This window comes from Xenopus laevis, chromosome 3L (genome assembly GCF_017654675.1).
Source record: "Xenopus laevis strain J_2021 chromosome 3L, Xenopus_laevis_v10.1, whole genome shotgun sequence".
Taxonomy (NCBI): Eukaryota; Metazoa; Chordata; class Amphibia; order Anura; family Pipidae; genus Xenopus; species Xenopus laevis.
In genome coordinates, this window is record NC_054375.1 from 13188443 (window position 1) to 13206969 (window position 18527).

The 18527-nt window shown below is 43.9% G+C and overlaps 1 protein-coding gene and 1 long non-coding RNA gene across 6 annotated transcripts; one reads left to right on the forward strand and one right to left on the reverse strand.

The window, feature by feature from the left end:
- Positions 1-6: 6 nt before the first annotated feature.
- On the forward strand, positions 7-18146 carry LOC121401034. Of its 3 annotated transcripts, none has more exons than XR_005966056.1 (6): positions 7-65; positions 1426-1880; positions 3048-3119; positions 11204-11280; positions 15612-15729; positions 17299-17378. It is a non-coding gene; the product is annotated as an uncharacterized LOC121401034 (long non-coding RNA). The 3 variants fall into 3 exon arrangements; XR_005966057.1 differs by lacking the exon at positions 7-65 and adding an exon at positions 18088-18146 and having other exon boundaries at positions 987-1880; positions 17299-17764; XR_005966058.1 differs by lacking the exon at positions 7-65 and adding an exon at positions 18088-18133 and having other exon boundaries at positions 995-1880; positions 17299-17429.
- On the reverse strand, positions 5590-8389 carry LOC121400988 (fibrous sheath CABYR-binding protein-like). 3 transcript variants are annotated; one of them, XM_041585361.1, is made up of 8 exons: positions 8080-8388; positions 7941-7980; positions 7727-7814; positions 7578-7631; positions 7421-7480; positions 7200-7273; positions 6312-7110; positions 5590-5739 (listed from the first exon to the last, which is right to left on the reverse strand). In XM_041585361.1, the coding sequence occupies exons 6-8, from the start codon at positions 7241-7243 to the stop codon at positions 5689-5691; spliced, it is 894 nt and encodes a 297-aa protein (XP_041441295.1). In that variant the 5' UTR covers positions 7244-7273; positions 7421-7480; positions 7578-7631; positions 7727-7814; positions 7941-7980; positions 8080-8388; the 3' UTR covers positions 5590-5688. The 3 variants fall into 3 exon arrangements, with proteins under 3 accessions (XP_041441295.1, XP_041441297.1, XP_041441296.1); XM_041585363.1 differs by lacking the exon at positions 7941-7980 and having other exon boundaries at positions 8080-8389; XM_041585362.1 differs by lacking the exons at positions 7941-7980; positions 8080-8388 and having other exon boundaries at positions 7727-7878.
- Positions 18147-18527: the final 381 nt, after the last annotated feature.

Genomic DNA, 18527 nt, shown 5'->3' on the forward strand with positions numbered 1-18527 from the left:
ACTTCCTGCTTTATGGTGGTCAGCGAGTCGCGGATCAGTTTGCAGATCAGGCAGTTGTGGGTCAGGTAGGTAAAAATGTGGGTGTGGGTGGGGGTACTCTACCGTAAGGTGGGGCCTTCATATTAAAGTGGTGGTTCACCTTCAAGTTAACTTTTTGTATGTTATAGAACGAACAATTCTAAGCATCTTTTCAATTGGTCTTCGTTATTCATTTTTTTTAAAGTTTTTTTTTATTATTTGCCTTCTTCTTCTTCTTCTGATGCTTTCCAGATATCAAATGGGGGGTCACTGACCCCATCTAAAAACAAATGCTCTGTAAGGCTACACATTTACATATACTACTTTTTATTACTCCTCTTTCTATCCAGGCCTCTCCTATTTATATTCCAGTCTCTTAATCAAATCAATGTGTGGTTGCTAGGGGAATTTGGACCCTAGCAACCAGATTGTGGAAACTACAAACTGGAGAGCTGCTGAATAAAAAGCTAAATGACTCTAAAACCACAAATAATAAAAAGTGAAAACCAATAAATCATACTAAAAGTTAACTTAAAGGGGTTGTTCACCTTTGAGATAACTGTTAGTATGATGTAGAGAGGGATATTCTGAGACAATTTGCCATCGGTTTTCAATTTTTTATTTGTGGTTTTTAAGTTGTTCAACAGCTTTTTATTCAGTAACTCTCCAGTTTGCAGTTTCCAAAATCTGGGTGCTAGGGTCCAAATTACCCTAGCAACCATTGACTTATTTGAATAAGAGACTGGGATATGAATAGGGGAGGGGCTGAATAGAAAAAGAATTAATAAAAAAAGAGCAATAATAGATCATTTGTAGCTTTACGGAGCATTTGTTTTTAGATGGGGTCAGTGACCCCCATTTGAAAACTGGGAAGAATCAGAAAAAAAGGTTAATAATAATAAAAAAAAAAAAACCAATAAAAAGTAAATAATGAAGACCAATTGAAAAGTTGCGTAGAATTGGCCATTCTATAACATACTAAAAGTTATGTCCAATTTGTGCCCCCCTAGAACTGCTGTTGCCAAAATGGCCCTGTAATGTGTATGTTAGATAAGTGCAGGGAGATTCTCATGGCTAATCCCTTGTAAGTATCATTAAGCTTTAAATGATTGATAGAATTTTATGATACTGTGACTTTTAATTTCTACTTGTTTTAATTGTAATTTACTGTAAAATAGCTTCATGAGTTTATGAATGAAGACGATTATTTGCACTAATTGATGGAGCCACCCACGGACTCGATAAATAGCTTTGCAGTGCAGTCTGGGTAATCTGCCCCTGAGGAAGTATCTGAGATACGAAACGCGTTGGGCTAATGTTTGTTCATTTCAAAATATTGAATAAATTAACCATTTCAGCAAGATAAAGCTGCGATCCTAATTTCTTGTTATGTGCGACCCCCTAAAGAAGTCATCTTGATATTAAACTGAAGGAAAATAGAAGCCGTTTGTACAAACACCACGAGGAAAAAACGCCGACAACTGGAAGTACCGAGAGGCTCCGGTGAAGGATCCAAAGAAAACCCGACATCTATCAGCGCAACTCCCGTGTGCTAAAAATAAAAGATTGTCTCCCGCAAACCGGCATTACAGCAATGGATTCCCCTTGGCAACAGGCAGCGCGGCGACATGTACAACCGGCAACAAGAGACGATCGCTACGACCAATCAGGACTGCGCGTATAATTCATTAAGGGCCGACTGCATGTGAGAGTCGCTAAGTGCAATTACCCGCAGACGATTCTTCAATTCCTGACGGTACTTCACTCTCCTCAGTTTAAAGCAACAGGTACAGTGAGCGCTGGGGACAGACGGAAGACGAGCCCTGCTCCCATATAAAAGGCAAACACATGGGCATCTAAGTGTGAGTAGATCTGATGTGCAATATTAAGAGCTGTATAAAGGTGTAATACACTATCAGCCTTTTCTTCTTATAGCAATTTGTACATCCGCTTATTTGTTCAGCGCACCTCCTTTTGATCTCTGACTGACACGTGGACAAGTGGCTTCTCCCTCTTGACTCTGGTGCTGCTCATTGTTATTAGATTTGGATTTAGCGCCTTTTTTTAATCCATTGTAATTTTATCATTAAATTTAGGCTGCCTATGTTGTAGTGCCAGGGGCAGTGTCGGACTGGGCCGGCGGGACACCGGGAAAAAACCCATTGGGCCCCACAACTTTTTCCTGCAGTGACTGCCCGACGAAGGGCAAAAACAGTTGCGCACCTTCTTCCTGTATTGCCCGCAGCGCAGTGTGCCGGCTCAGAAAGGGAGGACGGAGGGGGGGCCTCAGACAGCAGCCCCGGGCCCCCCAGTCCGACCCTGGCCAGGGGTGCAATGTCACAGCCACTCCTCCATTAGGGCTTACAAGGCCCCTTTGTTGGGATAACAGGAGGGCGAGGGAATTTTTAAATAATTTAGTCTATCTGCCCTGATCTTTTTTAAAGGACAGAATATTCAAATTGGTAAAAAAAAATATACCAGTCTCCTTATCTGTTACCCCAATGGAGCATCCAAGTGTTGGAGAGCTGATTGGTGCCATTTTCCCTGTGCCCCCAGGCAGGGCATTCCTAAAGGTGGCCATACACTGAGAGATCCGCTCGTTTGGCGATGTCACCTTGAGGTGGGCAATATCTGGCTGATCCGATCATGGGCCCTAGGGCCCAACGATCGGATCCTAACGAATAGCAATGGGCGGTCGGATCGCGGCCGCATCTATTCGTTGATGCGGTCCAGCGATCCGACCGCCCATTGCTATTCGTTAGGATCCGATCGTTGGGCCTGTCGGCAGCTTTTATCGGCCCGTGTATGGCCACCTTTAGAGCCTGAGTACCCGAGGGTAGAGCCCTGCAGGGTGTTGGGTACCCCCAAAAAAGCAGCGAACCTGTTGGTTGTAGGAAGGACTTTCAGATGCAGGTTGGGGGTCTGAGGGTTTGCAGGGCAAGTTGTGGATCTTAGCAAGTTTTATTCCTTTAAAAAGGTTTTTTTTTTTTTCCTAGCCCACTTCTGATGATGTCACTTCCCGTTTCCAGCAACGGCACTTCCTGCTTTATGGTGGTCAGCGAGTCGCGGATCAGTTTGCAGATCAGGCAGTTGCGGGTCAGGTAGGTAAAAATGTGGGTGTGGGTGCGGGTACTCTACCGTAAGGTGGGGCCTTCATATTAAAGTTAATACTTCAAGTTAACGTTTAGTATGTTATAGAACAAACAATTCTAAGCAACTTTTCAATTAGTCTTCATTATTTCTTCTTCTTCTGATGCTTTCCAGATATCAAATGGGGGGTCATTGACCCCATGTAAAAAAAATTCTCAGTAAGGCTACAAATGTATTGTTATTGCTACTTTTTATTACTCCTCTTTCTGTTCAGGCCTCTCCTATTCATATTCCGGTCTCTTAATCAAATCAATGCATGGTTGCTAGGGTAATTTGGAACCTAGCAACCAGATTGTGGAAACTGCAAACTGTAGAGCTGCTGAATAAAAAGCTAAATGACTCTAAAACCACAAATAATAAAAAGTGAAAACCAATATATCATACTAAAAGTTAACTTAAAGGGGTTGTTCACCTTTGAGATAACTATTAGTATGATATAGAGAGGGATATTCTGAGACAATGTGCCAATGGTTTTTATTTGTGGTTTTTGAGTTATTTAGCTTTTTATTCAGCAGCTCTCCAGTTTGCAGTTTCCAATATCGGGTTGCTCGGCTCCAAATTACCCTAGCAACCATTCATTTATTTGAATAAGAGACTGGAATATGAATAGGAGAGGCCTCAATACAAAGAGGAGTAATACAAAAAGAGCAATAATAGATTATTTGTAGCTTTACTGAGCACTTGTTTTTAGATGGGGTCAGTGACCCCCATTTGAAAATTCTGAAGAATCAGAAAAAAAGGTAAATGAAAAACAATAAAAAGTAAATAATGAAGACCAATTGAAAAGTTGCATAGAATTCACCATTCTATAACCTACTGAAAGCTGAACAACCCCTTTAATGGACAAGTGGAAAACCAGGTGATTTGCATGAACTTCCGAGGGGTTATCTCAGTTCCACTTACAACTCTTAGGGCCCCAGGCCACCAATGTTTTTAACTCTTAGGGCCCCAGGCCACCAATGTTTTTAACTCTTAGGGCCCCAGGCCACCAATGTTTTTAACTCTTAGGGCCCCAGGCCACAATGTTGTTAACTCTTAGGGCCCCAGGCCACCAATGTTTTTAACTCTTAGTGCCCCAGGTCACCAATGTTTTTAACTCTTAGGGCCCCAGGCCACCAATGTTTTTAACTCAATCGCTTTAGCAGGAACCCTCCACCCCAAAAGGACGTCTCATAACCTGCAGAAAGTGGTACCCAAAAAACAAATCCAGCTTAGTCATTGGCCAATATCAAGCTCCTTCATATACTAAATGTCTGGTATAGTGACAATAGGCTGGTGGGAAGTGGATGGAATTCCAGTGTTAAGAAAGGGGCCTTGGACTTGAATGGAAATGCTGTTACATTGTGGCCTATGGAGTAAAGCAATATTCTAGTTCCCTCCAATCATTAGAGATCAGTATGTGTCCCTATGTCTTTCAGCCCCGTCATGTACATATTAATCAATTAACCCTGCAGAGATATTAACCCATTCCCTTCTTCAACTAAAGCCCTGTATCAGCACCACCACCCAGTTTTACCCTCACACAACCGCTCAGTCATCTTTAGTAGAACGAGGCACAGGAGCCCCTTCCCTCAATATTCACCATAGGGATTAAAGAAAAACACAGAGACATATTTATGGAGAAACCTGGCGGTGAGCACAGGATTTATTACAATTAATAGGCAATTTATATTTGGGCCTCCCTAACAGTGGATGATCCAGAGGAAGGAGAAAAACCCTAGAGTGCTATGGGGGCCAATCTGCACTGAAGGTAAAAATTCCTTCCTGACTCCTAGAAACGGCAGTCGGTTCTACACCCTGGATCATGGCTAGACCCCCCCGCCCCCTACCTATACACCCCCCACCTCCTATTCACCCCTCACCTATACACCCCCTCAACCTTCTCCTGTACACAACCCCCTACTCTCCCTCCTGTACACAACCCCCTACTCTCCCTCCTGTACACAACCCCCTACTCTCCCTCCTGTACACAACCCCCTACTCTCCCTCCTGTACACAACCCCCTACTCTCCCTCCTGTACATAACCCCCACTCTCCCTCCTGTATACAACCCCCTACTCTCCCTCCTATACACAACCCCCTACTCTCCCTCCTGTACATAACCCCCTACTCTCCCTCCTGTACATAACCCCCTACTCTCCCTCCTATACACAACCCCCTACTCTCCCTCCTGTACACAACCCCCTACTCTCCCTCCTATACACAACCCCCTACTCTCCCTCCTGTACATAACCCCCACTCTCCCTCCTGTATACAACCCCCTACTCTCCCTCCTATACACAACCCCCTACTCTCCCTCCTATACACAACCCCCTACTCTCCCTCCTGTACACAACCCCCTACTCTCCCTCCTATACACAACCCCCTACTCTCCCTCTTGTACATAACCCCCTACTCTCCCTCCTATACACAACCCCCTACTCTCCCTCCTGTACACAACCCCTACTCTCCCTCCTGAACATAACAGACAGACACACACAGACATACGCTCTCGGGATAGGTAGGTTGGAAGGAAAGGATTTAGGCCGTGGTGGTGGGTCGGCGGCAGCAGGTGAGTCTTTGGGTGGAATGCTGAAAAGAAAAGATTTAGAAAATGTTAAGATAAGAATAAAGACAAACACTTGTTTCTTTATGATATTAAAGGCTCAGTGTTGCTTTAAGAGCGCACTATTTGTTGGGCCTTTGGGGAATGTTTGGGTCTCTCTACACATGGAATGCCAGGGCCTCTTATGAATCTCAGTCTGAGCCTGTGCAATTTATTCTTTTATACTCTTTGATCAGCTGGTGCCAGTCCATTACCCAGTGGCAACCCATTTCCAAAGGTGGATATCTAAGCCAGATGTCCAGCAGCCCTGTAAGAGTTACCTGCCTCCCCTGTTATTGGCCTACTATACAATCAACACTTTATCTGCAGACTTAGATCCCTGTCAGCAACCTCTTACACCCTAAAGGCAGCCAAACATTGGTCTATGGGGTGCGCCCTCAAAGTGATCAGCCTGCGGGCTCAACAGACAGGGTGTATGACTTCCTTTCTATTGTTCTGATTGAAAATGCTCAGAAGAGAAGGAAGTAAAGTGGAGCTGCATTGGACAACATGAGGTATCTCTAGAAGAAGGGTAATTGTCAGTAAATTGATACATTACCCAAACCCTGCGGAGCCTCTTTATTATGGCCTTCTTGACCCGTTTTCGGAGGGTCACCCTTTCTACCACCGGAGGATCTTCGATGATCTCTTCCACCTCAGGAGCTTGTTCTTTAGCTGCTTCCTCTTCTTTCTCCTCCTCCGGTGCAGGAGCTTGTTGTTCCCCAGGGGCTCTCTCGTCCTCCTCTACTGCAGGAGCTTGTTCTTCAAGAGCTCCCTTTTCTCTCTCCTCCTCCAGTGCAGGAGCTTGTTGTTCCTCAAGGGCTCGCTCTGTCTCCTCCTCCCCTGGAGGAGCTGGTTGTTCCCCAGGGGCTCCCTCTTCCATCTCCTTCTCCATTGCAGCAGGAGCTTGCTGTTGTCCAGGAGCTCCTTCCTCCTTCTCCTCCTCCGCTGCAGGAGCTTGCTGTTCTCCATCAGCTCCCTCTTCCTTCTCCTCTGCTGCAGGAGCTGGTTGTTTCCCAGGGGCACTCTCTTCTCTCTCCTCCTCCTCCGCTGCAGGAGCTGGTTGTTCTCCAGGGGCTCCCTCCTCTCTCTCGTCCTCCTCAGCATCAGGAGCTTGCTTTTCTCCAGGCGCTCCCTCTTCTCTCTCTGCAGCAGGAGCTGCTTGTTCTTCTGGAGCTCCCTCTTCTTTCTCCTTCTCTGGTGCAGGAGCTGGTTGTTCCCCAGAGGCTCTCTCTTCTCTCTCCTCCTCCTCTGCAGGAGCTTGATGTTGTCCAGGAGCTCCCTCTTCCTTCTCTTCCTCCACCGCAGGAACTTCTTCCTCCTCTCCCTCAGCTGCAGGACTTGGCTTTTGTTCCTCACTAGGTTTGAAGGGAAATAAATATCGTTATTGTCATTATTGTACAGTGGCAGTAAACGTAATTGAAAGTATTTAGTGCAAAATACATACCCAGCAGCCTCCTGCAGCTTCTGCTCCCTCTCCCAGAGCGTCATGGCAAGCTGGTGAAGGTGCCATTGGATAGTCTGCGGGTGCAGGGGAGGCACAAGGATAGGAGCAAAGGGGAAAGAAAGGAGACAGTTATGATTATGTCTGTATATGTACTGCTAATAGTACCTTTATACGCTGAGGGCAGTGAGGGTGTGGGATTCCCATGTGATGGGGGAACTTACATTCTGCAGCCGCAGATACTCGAAATGCTTCCCCCATCTCCACTGTTCCGATGATGCTTCCTGTGGAAGGAGAGAGTCAATGTTAATAATAGAATTATTATAGAGACACACAGTGAATAATAACCTCTCCTATAATAATAATAATAGTGACACTTACAGGAGGCAGCAACTCCTCACTGTAGAGGGCGACACACTCCCTCTCGAGCACTTCCTGTAACATAAAGAAAGTTGCAGTGTTACACAAGAGCTGGCAATCTAATATCATTTATTCTCTCTTTATCTAGACATCTATTCTGCATTACATACCAGATAATGGATCAACACCCAGTACTCATAAATGTTGTCTCTGTGCGTCGTCCTCGGGTCGCTGAAATATCGAAGAATAAAGTCCTCTCTGAAAAAGAAAAATATCACTGAGCGTTATTAAAAACATTTTCCAGCCTTATTGCCCTTGCACTTACCCCTGGGGCAATAGCAAATGATTCCCAACATGTAATAAGAGCATTTATGTTTTACTTACAGGACGACGTTCTTGCCGAAGTGGACCCGGTAGTGATGTTCTGTGGGAAAAACACATTTATGTTAAATACTGAGCTAAAGGGGGAAAGGAATTCACATGTAATAAAACGTAGGAACTGATAAATAAAATAGGATTTTACCGTAATAAGAGGCAAGGGCCTTAAAGTCGGTGTCTTCCTCCCTGAAGTCCTCCAGGACGACGTACAGCGTCTGTAAGTGAAAGGAAAGAGCATTAGGGACAGAATACTAAATGGCTCTAAATGCTGCTCACAGTCAGTCTGAATCTGAGGAGAATAGAGACAGAAAAGGGTTTGGGGTTTCTATGGGGCAAACATTCCAGGAATAAGGAGATTTTATACTGAAAAAGGAAATAAACATAGTGGTTGTTTTTCCTGGATGTCAGTTCTACCCGCACAGAGGCAAATGGTATGGCAGCTCCCATCTGTATGTATAAAAGGAAGCAGTGCAGACAGACAGACAGCTGCTTAAGGAGAGCTTATATAGAAGAGTGAAAGGGAAACAGCAGTTCAGCGGAGAGAGGATTTATTTTACACTGAGGCATTACCAGGAGAGAAGTCTTGATCGTTATCTCCTCCATCGTCGAAAACCTAAAGGGACAAATGGACACAATCAGGCAAAATGAAGTCACGGTTAAAGGGTTTGTTCACCTTTAAATAAACGTTTGGTATGATAGAGAGTGATATTCTGAGACAATTTGCACTTGGGTTTCATTTTTTATAATTTGTGTAATTTTTTAGTTATTTAGCTTTTTATTCAGCAGCTATAAAAAAAAAACAATTGATAACCAATTGAAAAGTTGCTAAGAGTTAGCCATTGTATAACATACTAAAAGTAAAGTTAAAGGCAATTATTTCCTTCTGTATATTCCCCTATTTGTATTATTAATGCTGCTGATAGCGATGGATTGGCTTCTTATAAATCCCATATACAGTAACCGTATGGGCTCATATGCACAAAGCCACGTGGGACCCCCCTCAAGTGAATTTAGGGCAGATTTGCTGAAGAAGAAATCATGAGCTGAATCAGTTGAATTTGCAAGATTTACCTCTTCAAGAAGATTCTCTGATGTTAAAAAAAATAGGGGGCGGCCCAAGGCCGGGGCACCCCAAGGGGGTCTCCCTAAGGAACCCCTGGCTCTCTCTTACACTGTTCAGATGAAGATGGATGTGACTGAACAATGGAGAAGCTAAAAATAAACCCAGGTGTTATCAGGCAGGTGTAACAGCAAAATCGCAGTCCAAAAAAAGCAGGAAAAGCTCTGTAGCAATCTGTATAGAAAAGAGAATAAAAAGGCAAGTTAATGAATTTAGCGCTTAATATTTCCTATATAATACAGAGGAAGGCAGAGATCTATTGTCCCCTAAACTTGAGCTTTGTCAGGTCCTGGTCCCTTTATTTTTTATTGTAGTAAAAGTTATTTGTCAAATAGCCCCAGAGAGAATATACACTTAACCCAGAGCCAACCAACGGACTAAACCAACTGTCAAATCCCTATGGGTAAAGTCACCTCTCTTCTGTGGAACCTGCTGTTCCTCCCACTCATTTACTATCACCCCCTACTGTCCCCATGGCTCGTGCCTCTGCTTTCCACCCCTAGTTACAGACTGGGGGGCACCAACTATCTAATTTTTCACTAATTTAAGGGATATTTGGCAAAAAAATGTCTTGGAGAGAATATACACTTAACCCAGAGCCAACCAACGGACAAAACCAACTGTCAAATCCCTATGGGTAAAGTCACCTCTCTTCTATGGGACCTGCTGTATGTCCCTCCCGCTCATTTACTATCACCCCCTACTGTCCCCATGGCACGTGCCTCTGCTTCCCACCCCTAGTTCCAGACTTGGATAAAGGGAACATGTATTTAGCTACAATGTTGGTACATAAGAGCAGGGCTGGGGGCAGAGGGGCAAATCTCGAAGGAGCCTGTCAGTACTGGGAACACAAATTAAGCAGCTTATGGTGAGGTACAGGGGTCCCCAAATGTTCCCTTCATTAATAAATGTGAATATTTGCTGACTGTCCTGTATAACTGCCAAATCCTGGTCTGTGTCTCCCAACCAGCACTAAGATTAAAGGCTCCTCCCAAGCACATTTTAGGGGAAAAACCTTCAAATTCACTAAAATCAGTGGGAGGCGCAACACCCACTAGACTGGGGGGAAAACATTGCCCAAATTCCTGCCTCTTTTTGCCCTAAAATAACGTTTTTTGACAAGAAGTCTCTCAGAGGGAAAGTCCACTTACCTCTCACCACAGGGCCAACCAACGGACTGAACCAACTGTCACATCCCCAGGGTGAAGTCACCTCTGTTCCCTGCTCTTAAAGGGGAAGTGTCCCCTTTTGATGAGTGAGGTTTATATGGCATTTATTTCTAATTAGATGTGCAGTACATACACAGCCTATTAAGTACACTGAGTATTGCTTTGTATGTGTGGCCTATTGAGTCTGTTGGATCCATTCATTCATCAGCCAGGGTTCCAATCAGTGCTGCTGCTGTTGTTCATAGCACACAAATTATATATACAAATATATCCAGCACCCATAGCGGCTATATCCTCTTTGTCTATTAAACTCCATCCAATCCATCTATAATTAGGCCTTTGGGTTCTATAGTCGCTCACCGTTCAATCCACGTGGCCCGGGTGCACTTGGCCCGAGCCCTACACTTATGATTTCAAGTTAATCCTCCGCACACAGGCCATCTTGACACTCATTTACAGCTAAAATATATGGATTGGCTTAGCCGATTCATGGTCTGTCTCGGGGGCTGCTGCCCCAAGTCTGTCGCTAAGGGAAACAATTTCACCAAAAAAAAGTGTTGCAGCGCACTCCGAAGCTTAAGGATCGCTCAATTCAGCATCGGTTTAAAAAAAACATCCATCTTTATTATTTCTTTTGGTTAAAAATCAGCATCCAAGGTCTAACGCATTTCGCAACAACGTACTTCTCAGAGACCTCAGTATCCATTATACCACCATGTGTCTTATACCCAAGAGAAAACCCCTCCCAAGGAACTTGTCATATCAATTAACATAGGCAAAGTTTCCGCACACCAGAGTGCTTTAAAATCCAAAAACGTTATTGATCCATAGTAATGGGCACACAGCACGTCTAGCTTGACGCGTTTCGGGCACAGACGGCCTTAATCATTAGCATGTCCGTTATTATGGAAAAATAAAGATTTTTTTATTTTAAAGCACTCCGGTGAGCAGAAACGTTGTCTTTTCTTCTTCCTATTCAGTGAGGCGTGGGACGCCAAGAGAATCCAGCGCCCAGAGACAGATCCATGGGCAGCCTGTATTGCAAAGAAGGCTAGCGGTGAGTCAGAGCGGTATTTTCTATTCTATTTTCTATTCTATCAATTAACATGGCAATTATCAATACATTGAAAAAATGGTTAAAAAACAATCTAGACTTCATAGTAGTGATATGCGTGCCGGCCCAATACCTGCTGGACCCGGTACAGGCCGACCCCGCACCCCACCGACCCCGATCCTCAACTTCAACTGCCGGCTTCTGGCTTTATATCCCCTGCGCCTGCTCACCCCGCCCTTTTGTGACATCATCAGCGGGTTGGGTCTATAAAGGGAAGTCAGAAGTCAGGCTCAGGCGGGCGCGGAGAAAAACCCGACCCGCACATCACTACACTACTTCATATTAGTTAAATGTATCATAAAGTTCACAAGTTGCAAGTTCATAAGTTACAAATTGTTATTACATCTCCTGTTGTAAAGCAATCGTGTTTCTTTTCATTAGAAGTTTTCTACTTTGCGATATAATCGCTCTTATATAACAGATTAGGTGCTTAATTTCATATATATATATATATATATATATATATATATATATATATATATATATATATATATATATATATATATACTGTATCTATCTTCTAAAAAAGAACCACACTCTCAGGGAGTAAACGATTATAGATAGCTTTAATGCAGGTTACAGACTAACGTTTTCGGTCCAACGAGGCCTTTCTCAAAGTGCTAACATAGTATTAAAATGAGCCTTATATCTATGTACTGGCGGGAAAAACAGCAGTCACAACTATGACGTGAGAACTAAGCGACTGCCTATTGAATACATCACATTAAGTACATAAATAGTGTAAACCAGCCTCACAGTAAGTTTAAATACCAACTTTAGCTTATATATTAAATGTGTCGTTTAATAACAGCATGGGATGTGTAGTTCAACAACAGAATGGGATGTAGATACTTAGATGCCATAAGGTATATAACTTAAGAGTGCAGTGATGGAGCTTAATAGCTGCTGATAGAAGCATCAATAGTTTTATTGGGGTGTATATAGGGAATTGAGTAGGAGCTGGGACATGGACAGGGAGGCTGATAATATCATATTCAAAGGAAGTCACATTAGTAACATTTGTAACACATTATGTTCACTTCGGTTAACAATCAACTACATAGTGTTACTTAATGGTTTGTTTTTAACCCTTTTATTGATAATCAAGTATGTGAGTATGCTGAAGTGTGTAAGGTGATAACACAACAGACTGACTGATGCATACATCTTAATGACATGGTTTACACTATTTATGTACTTAATGTGATGTATTTAATAGGCAGTCGCTTAGTTCTCACGTCATAGTTGTGACTGCTGTTTTTCCCGCCAGTACATAGATATAAAGCTCGTTTTAATACTATGTTAGCACTTTGAGAAAGGCCTCGTTGGGCTGAAACGTTAGTCTGTAACCTGCATTTCCAACACTCTGACATCACTATCGATTTTCAACTGACATCATCAGAAGGAGCATTGGGGCTTCAGGTAACGGGGTTGTCCCATTCCTGACTAACTCCCATGTTTCTGCTGTATTATTATTATTTTATTATTATTAACATGTATTTATATAGCGCCAACATATTGTGTAGCACTGTAAAGTAAATGTGATTATACAACTAAATCACATGAATTATATACATAGAACATATGGTGTTACATACATCACAATCAATACAGGTACAAAAGGTGAGGAAGGCCCTATGCATAAGAGCATACACTCTAAAGGGAGGGAGTAATACACAAGTTGTGGGAGTGGGCTAGATCGAATTAAGTGGGTGAGAAATGTAGCACTGTATGTGGTGTTGCATTTGGTGGTTAAGCAGAGTAAGGGGAGGCTTCTTGAAAGAAGTGCGTTTTAAGAGATTTCTTCAAAGCAGAAAAGTTGGGAGAAAGTCGGACAGACCGTGGGAGAGAGTTCCAGAGGAGGGGTGCAGCCCTTGCAAAGTCTTGAATGTGAGTAGGTAATGAGAGAAGAGTTGATTAGCAGGTCAGTAGAGGAGTGTAGTAAGCGGTTGGGTGAGTATATAGAGATGAGTTCAGAGATGTAGGAAGGGGCAGAGTTATGAAGTGCTTTGAAGTCAGGGTCATTAATTTGAATTTGATTCTGAAAGGTAGCGGATGCCAGTGCAGGGATTGACAGAAGGCGAGGCAGAGGAGGAGCGGTTGCTGAGGTGTATGAGCCTCGCAGCAGTGTTCATTATGGACTTGAGAGGTGACAGTCTCTGGAGGGGAAGGCCAATTAAAAGAGTTACCGTAGTCTAGACGTGATATGACGAGAGAGAATTTTGGCAGTATCTTGGGTGATGAATGATCGTATTTTGGATACGTTTTTATGTTTGGACATGATTTAATAAGTGACTGGATATGAGGAGTGAATGACAGGGCAGAATCTAGGATAACCCCAAGGCCTGGGGAGACAGAGTGATAGTGGCATTGTTAGCTATGATGGATCCTTTGGGATGTTACTGGTGTTAGTTGGAGGAAAGAGAACCATTTCAGTTTTAGAGAGGTTTAATTTAAGGTATCGATAGCGACATCCAGGTAGAGATAGGCAGGAAGAGATGCGAGTTAGGAGTTCTGGGTTGAGATCAGGAGATGAGAGATAGATCTTAGTATCATCAGCATAGAGGTGGTAGTGGAAACCGTTCGAGTTGATTAATTTGCCGAGGGAGGAAGTATAGAGGGAGAATAGTAATGGTCCCTGGACAGATCCTTGAGGATCCCCAACAGAAAGAGGTAGGGGAGAAGATGCTACTCCGTTGTAGGAGACACTGAAGTAACGATTAGTAAGAAGAGAACCAGGACAGGGCTGTGTCACGAAGGCCAAGCGAATGGAGGGACTGGAGGAGGAGAGGGTGATCTAAAGTGTCAAATGCAGCTGAGAGATCAAGTAGTATTAGTAGTGAGAAATGATTGTTGGCTTTAGCGGTTAAAAGGTCATTAGTTAGTCGAGTCAGGGCAGTTTCAGTGGAGTGTTGTTGCTTAAAACCAGATTGTAGGGGTCCAGCAGGTTATTGTCAGAGAGGAATGAGGTTAGTCGGTTGTAGACTAGGCGCTCAAGTAGTTTATGTATCCCACCTATTCTTTATAATAAAGTGTAGGATATTGTGTGTTTACAATGTATGCGAGAATTCAAATGTCAACGTCAGGGTTGCCAGGCTGGTAGTTTAAAATTAGATCTGGCAACCCTGCATTGAGGGAAGAGTAATGTATGATGGAAGAGTACTGTATAAGGGGAAAGTACTGTATGAGGGGAGAGTGCAGTACGAGGGGAGAGTACTTTATGAGGAAAGAGTACTGTATGAGGGGAGAGTATTGTATGAGGGAAGAGTACAGATGAGGGGAGAGTGCAGTACGAGGGGAGAGTACTGTGTATTAAATTAAATTAAATTGTGTGTTTACCGTGTGATCCGAGAATTCAAATGCCAACGCCAGAGTTGCTGGTGGTTTATAATTAGACCTGTCAACCCTGCCCGACGCGTTGAGGGGAGAGTAATGTATGATGGAAGAGTACAGATGAGGGGAGAGTACTGAATGAACGGAGAGTACTGTATGAGGGGAGAGTATTGTATGATGGAAGAGTATTGTATGAGGGGAGAGTAAGGTTTGAGCATGAAGAGGAATCCCACAAATAAAAATTTGTCGCCCTTAATGGAAAGCAATCAGGCGAGAACAAAAGGGGGTTAGAGATAGGGCTGCCGAGAGAGAGAGAAGTGGGTACTTATGGCCTCCCACTGAGAGGGCATTGCTGTCAGGGCTCACCGTTCCTCTACAGCGCCGCTTCCAAGATGACGGCACCCATAGCCACCACGTGGACAACAGCCTAGTGACGCCGGCAGTGTCATACTGGCCCGGCGGGAAACCGGGAAAAAACCCGGTGGGCCACTGACCCTCATGGGCCCCCGCCGGGCCAGACCCCTCTTCTGATATAGGAATTCTAAAGAAAAAAAGTATGCGCCCGCTGTTCGCGCATGTTCGCTGTGTGCTCATTCATGCGTGTGGCCCGATCGGCACCTCACAGTAGGGGGGCCAGAGGTCCTGGTGGGCCCAAGGCCCCCCAGTCCATCCCTGGACGCCGGTGTGCAGATGCGTGATGATGTGTCTGGTGCCAAAATATAAAATAAAAGGACACCAAGGTCACGGGTTCAATGCCCGATTGTAGGATTTGGCTACTTCATTCCTGGCTGTTTCTATTTTCCTGTGATTGCTGATTATTGGATTTTTCTATTTTGATTATTGCCACCAGCCTTTTGAACTATTGCCTGTATCTTGACTACGTTTATTCTTGATCCCTTCTGTACCGCGATCTTGGACTTTAACCAGATGTTTCCTCCTAGGTCCGGACTTCCCCCGCTGAGAGCCGATAGGCCCCCGTGACAATTGCACCTTCACAGCAATGACCTTGGGTGCCGCTGGCCAGGCTTTGGGTGTACAGAACGTTCAAGCAAGAGATGGGTTAGAATTATCTTCGTTATCTTATTATTCTTTGTTCAAATGTATTCTATTTATAAAACGTAAAGGAAATCAATGAATTGTATATGGAGAGATTGAGACAGATACATTGAGAGAGAGAGATCATATGAGATGCATAGATAGAAGTAGACTGGTGAATGGTGGATACAGACAGATAGAGAGAGGGAGATAAAAAGATAGATCCTGTAGTAGGAGGTCCAGCTTTTGTTCAGCCCCCCCCCCTTTAGTTCATAACAAAGTTCCAGATGTAGAAAATATCAATGTCTATCAGCCATGGTTTCAAACATTAGACCCCAAATTCCACCCTAAAAAACCATCATAGAGTTTTGTATCCAGGGCATTCTTCCCAAATCTCACCCTAACTGGCCCCCGATGGCCTTCAAGATGATGCTTCAAGGGTATCTAGGACATCAAATAGACACTTGACCCACATTTTCCCCTAATTGGCCTTCATGATGGTCTTTCAGAGGTATCTACGATATAAGAAATCATCAGCTATTAAGCCATAGGGGCAAATTTACTAAAGGGCAAAGTGGCTAATGCTGGAGAAAATTCGCCAGCGTGACGTCATTTTGGCACTTCGCCAATTTACTAATGGGCACCGGCATAATTAGGCGATGGACTCTAGCGCAACTTCGCACTCTAACGGCAGGTGTGTTTTCGCTCTGGCGAAAGAGCGTTACTACGCGAATTCACTGATTTTATGTTTTTACTGAACGTTAACTCTATCACCAGACTTGCCTTCGCCACCTCAGACCAGGCGAAGTGCAATAGAGTAGATAGGACTTGGTCCAAAAAAAGTTGAAAAGTTTTATAAGTCCCAAAAAACATTGGCGTCTTTTCCTTTTTACAGGGTGATAGGCTAAAAGAGATTGTACATTTTTTTTTTTGGTACCCTCCTTTCCCCCTATATTTCCTTACCAGGTCCGGACTGAGATTCACAATAGGCCCTGGCATTCCAAGTACACAGAGGCCCAAGCAGCCCCCCATCAGCCCACTAAATAGTGACTGTCTATGGCAACTTACAGCAGCCCCTCTGGCATTTGCCAGAACCAACAGATAGCCAGTCCGGGCCTTACATATGGCACATAAACTATACTGTGGGCTCATGTGTAGGGCAATATAACAACTTTATTTTATTTTTTAAGGTTCCCTGGGCTTCTGTAGTGTAATGTATTTGCTGCAACATATACGTCCATTGAAATTTAACTTCCCGCCATATGCAAATTATCTAACGCTAGTGCAACTTCGCTATGCCTGCCGTAGAAACAGCGCAACTTCGTAAGTGTTTGGCGGTGGCAACGAAACTTCGCAACTTGGTGAATTATTGTTGTCTGTGTGAAGTTGCGCCTGGCGAAGTGTGGCGAAGGCGATGAAGCCGTCGCTGCCGAATTTTCGCCCGTTAGTGATTTTCCCCCATAGTACGTAGAATATCTAGGACATCAGATAACTTCACCCCAAATCTCACTGAAATGGCCTTTCAAGGTGGCTTTTCAGGGGTAACTAGGTCAGTAACGCTTACCCTAACTGGTTTACATTATTGTCTTTCAGGGTATGTAGGACAGAAAATAGACATCCACCAAAAGGCTTAAGCTACTTGGCCTTCAAGATGATCTTTCAGTGATATTTACGAAAAAAGACACCCAACATCTTATCCTGGCCTTCAAACTTGGCATTCAGGGGTACTTAGGAGAACAAATATGCTTTCTCCCCAAATCTCACCCTAGCTACCCCTCAGGCTTTCATCTGTCACTGCCCCCAAGGGTGTCAAGCCCTACAGTCTGGGAACCTCAGATAAGAACCCAACACAACCTTGCCACACACACACCATCGGAAACCACAACGCGTCTCTGAGCAACGTTTGCACGGATAGAAGACTAAAATCTCATTAGAATCTCCCGGCAGAATAATTATTTCCATGTTATTGCGTGTGATTATTGAATGGGAGTCCATAGAGCAGACTGACGAGGATTCACTTCTATCAGCAAAGACACGTTTTCTCCTCCACAATAAATGGGTTTGTTTGTCAACTGTAACACACTGGGCACGAGGGACTATAATTTATCTGCCTTTTACACCAATGGAGCATCCAAGTGTTGGAGAGCTGATTGGTGCCATTTTCCCTGTGCTCCCAGGCAGGGCAGTCCTAAGAGTCTGAGTACCCCAGGGTAGAGCCCTGCAGGGTGTTGGGTACCCCCCAAAAAACAGCGAACCTGTAGGATGTAGGAAGGACTTTCAGATGCAGGTTGGGGGTCTGAGGGTTTGAAGGTCAAGTTGTGGATCTTATCAAGTTTTATTCCTTTAAAAGTTTTTAAAAATGTTTTTTTTTCTTCTGCCTAGCCCACTAATGATGACATCACTTCTGGTTTCCAGCAATGGCACTTCCTGCTTTATGGTGGTCAGCTTTTCGTGGATCAGTTTGCAGATCAGGCAGTTGCGGGTCAGGTAGGTAAAAATGTGGGTGCGGGTTACAGGTCTTGGTATTAAAAATTGTTTCCACGCAGGACTCTTCCCCAGGGTTGAGCCACCATAATAAAGTTGTGGTTCACCTTTGAGTTAACTTTTAGTATTTTATAGAATGGGCGATTCTAAGCAACTTTTGGTCATCGTTATTTATTTTTCATCGTTTTTTTTAATATTTGCCTTCTTCTGACTCTTTCCAGATTTCAAATGGGGGTCATTGACTCCATCTAAAACCAATGCTCAGTAAGGCTACAAATTATTGTTATTCCTACTTTTTATTGCTCATCTTTCTATTTAGGCCTCTGCCTTTCATATTC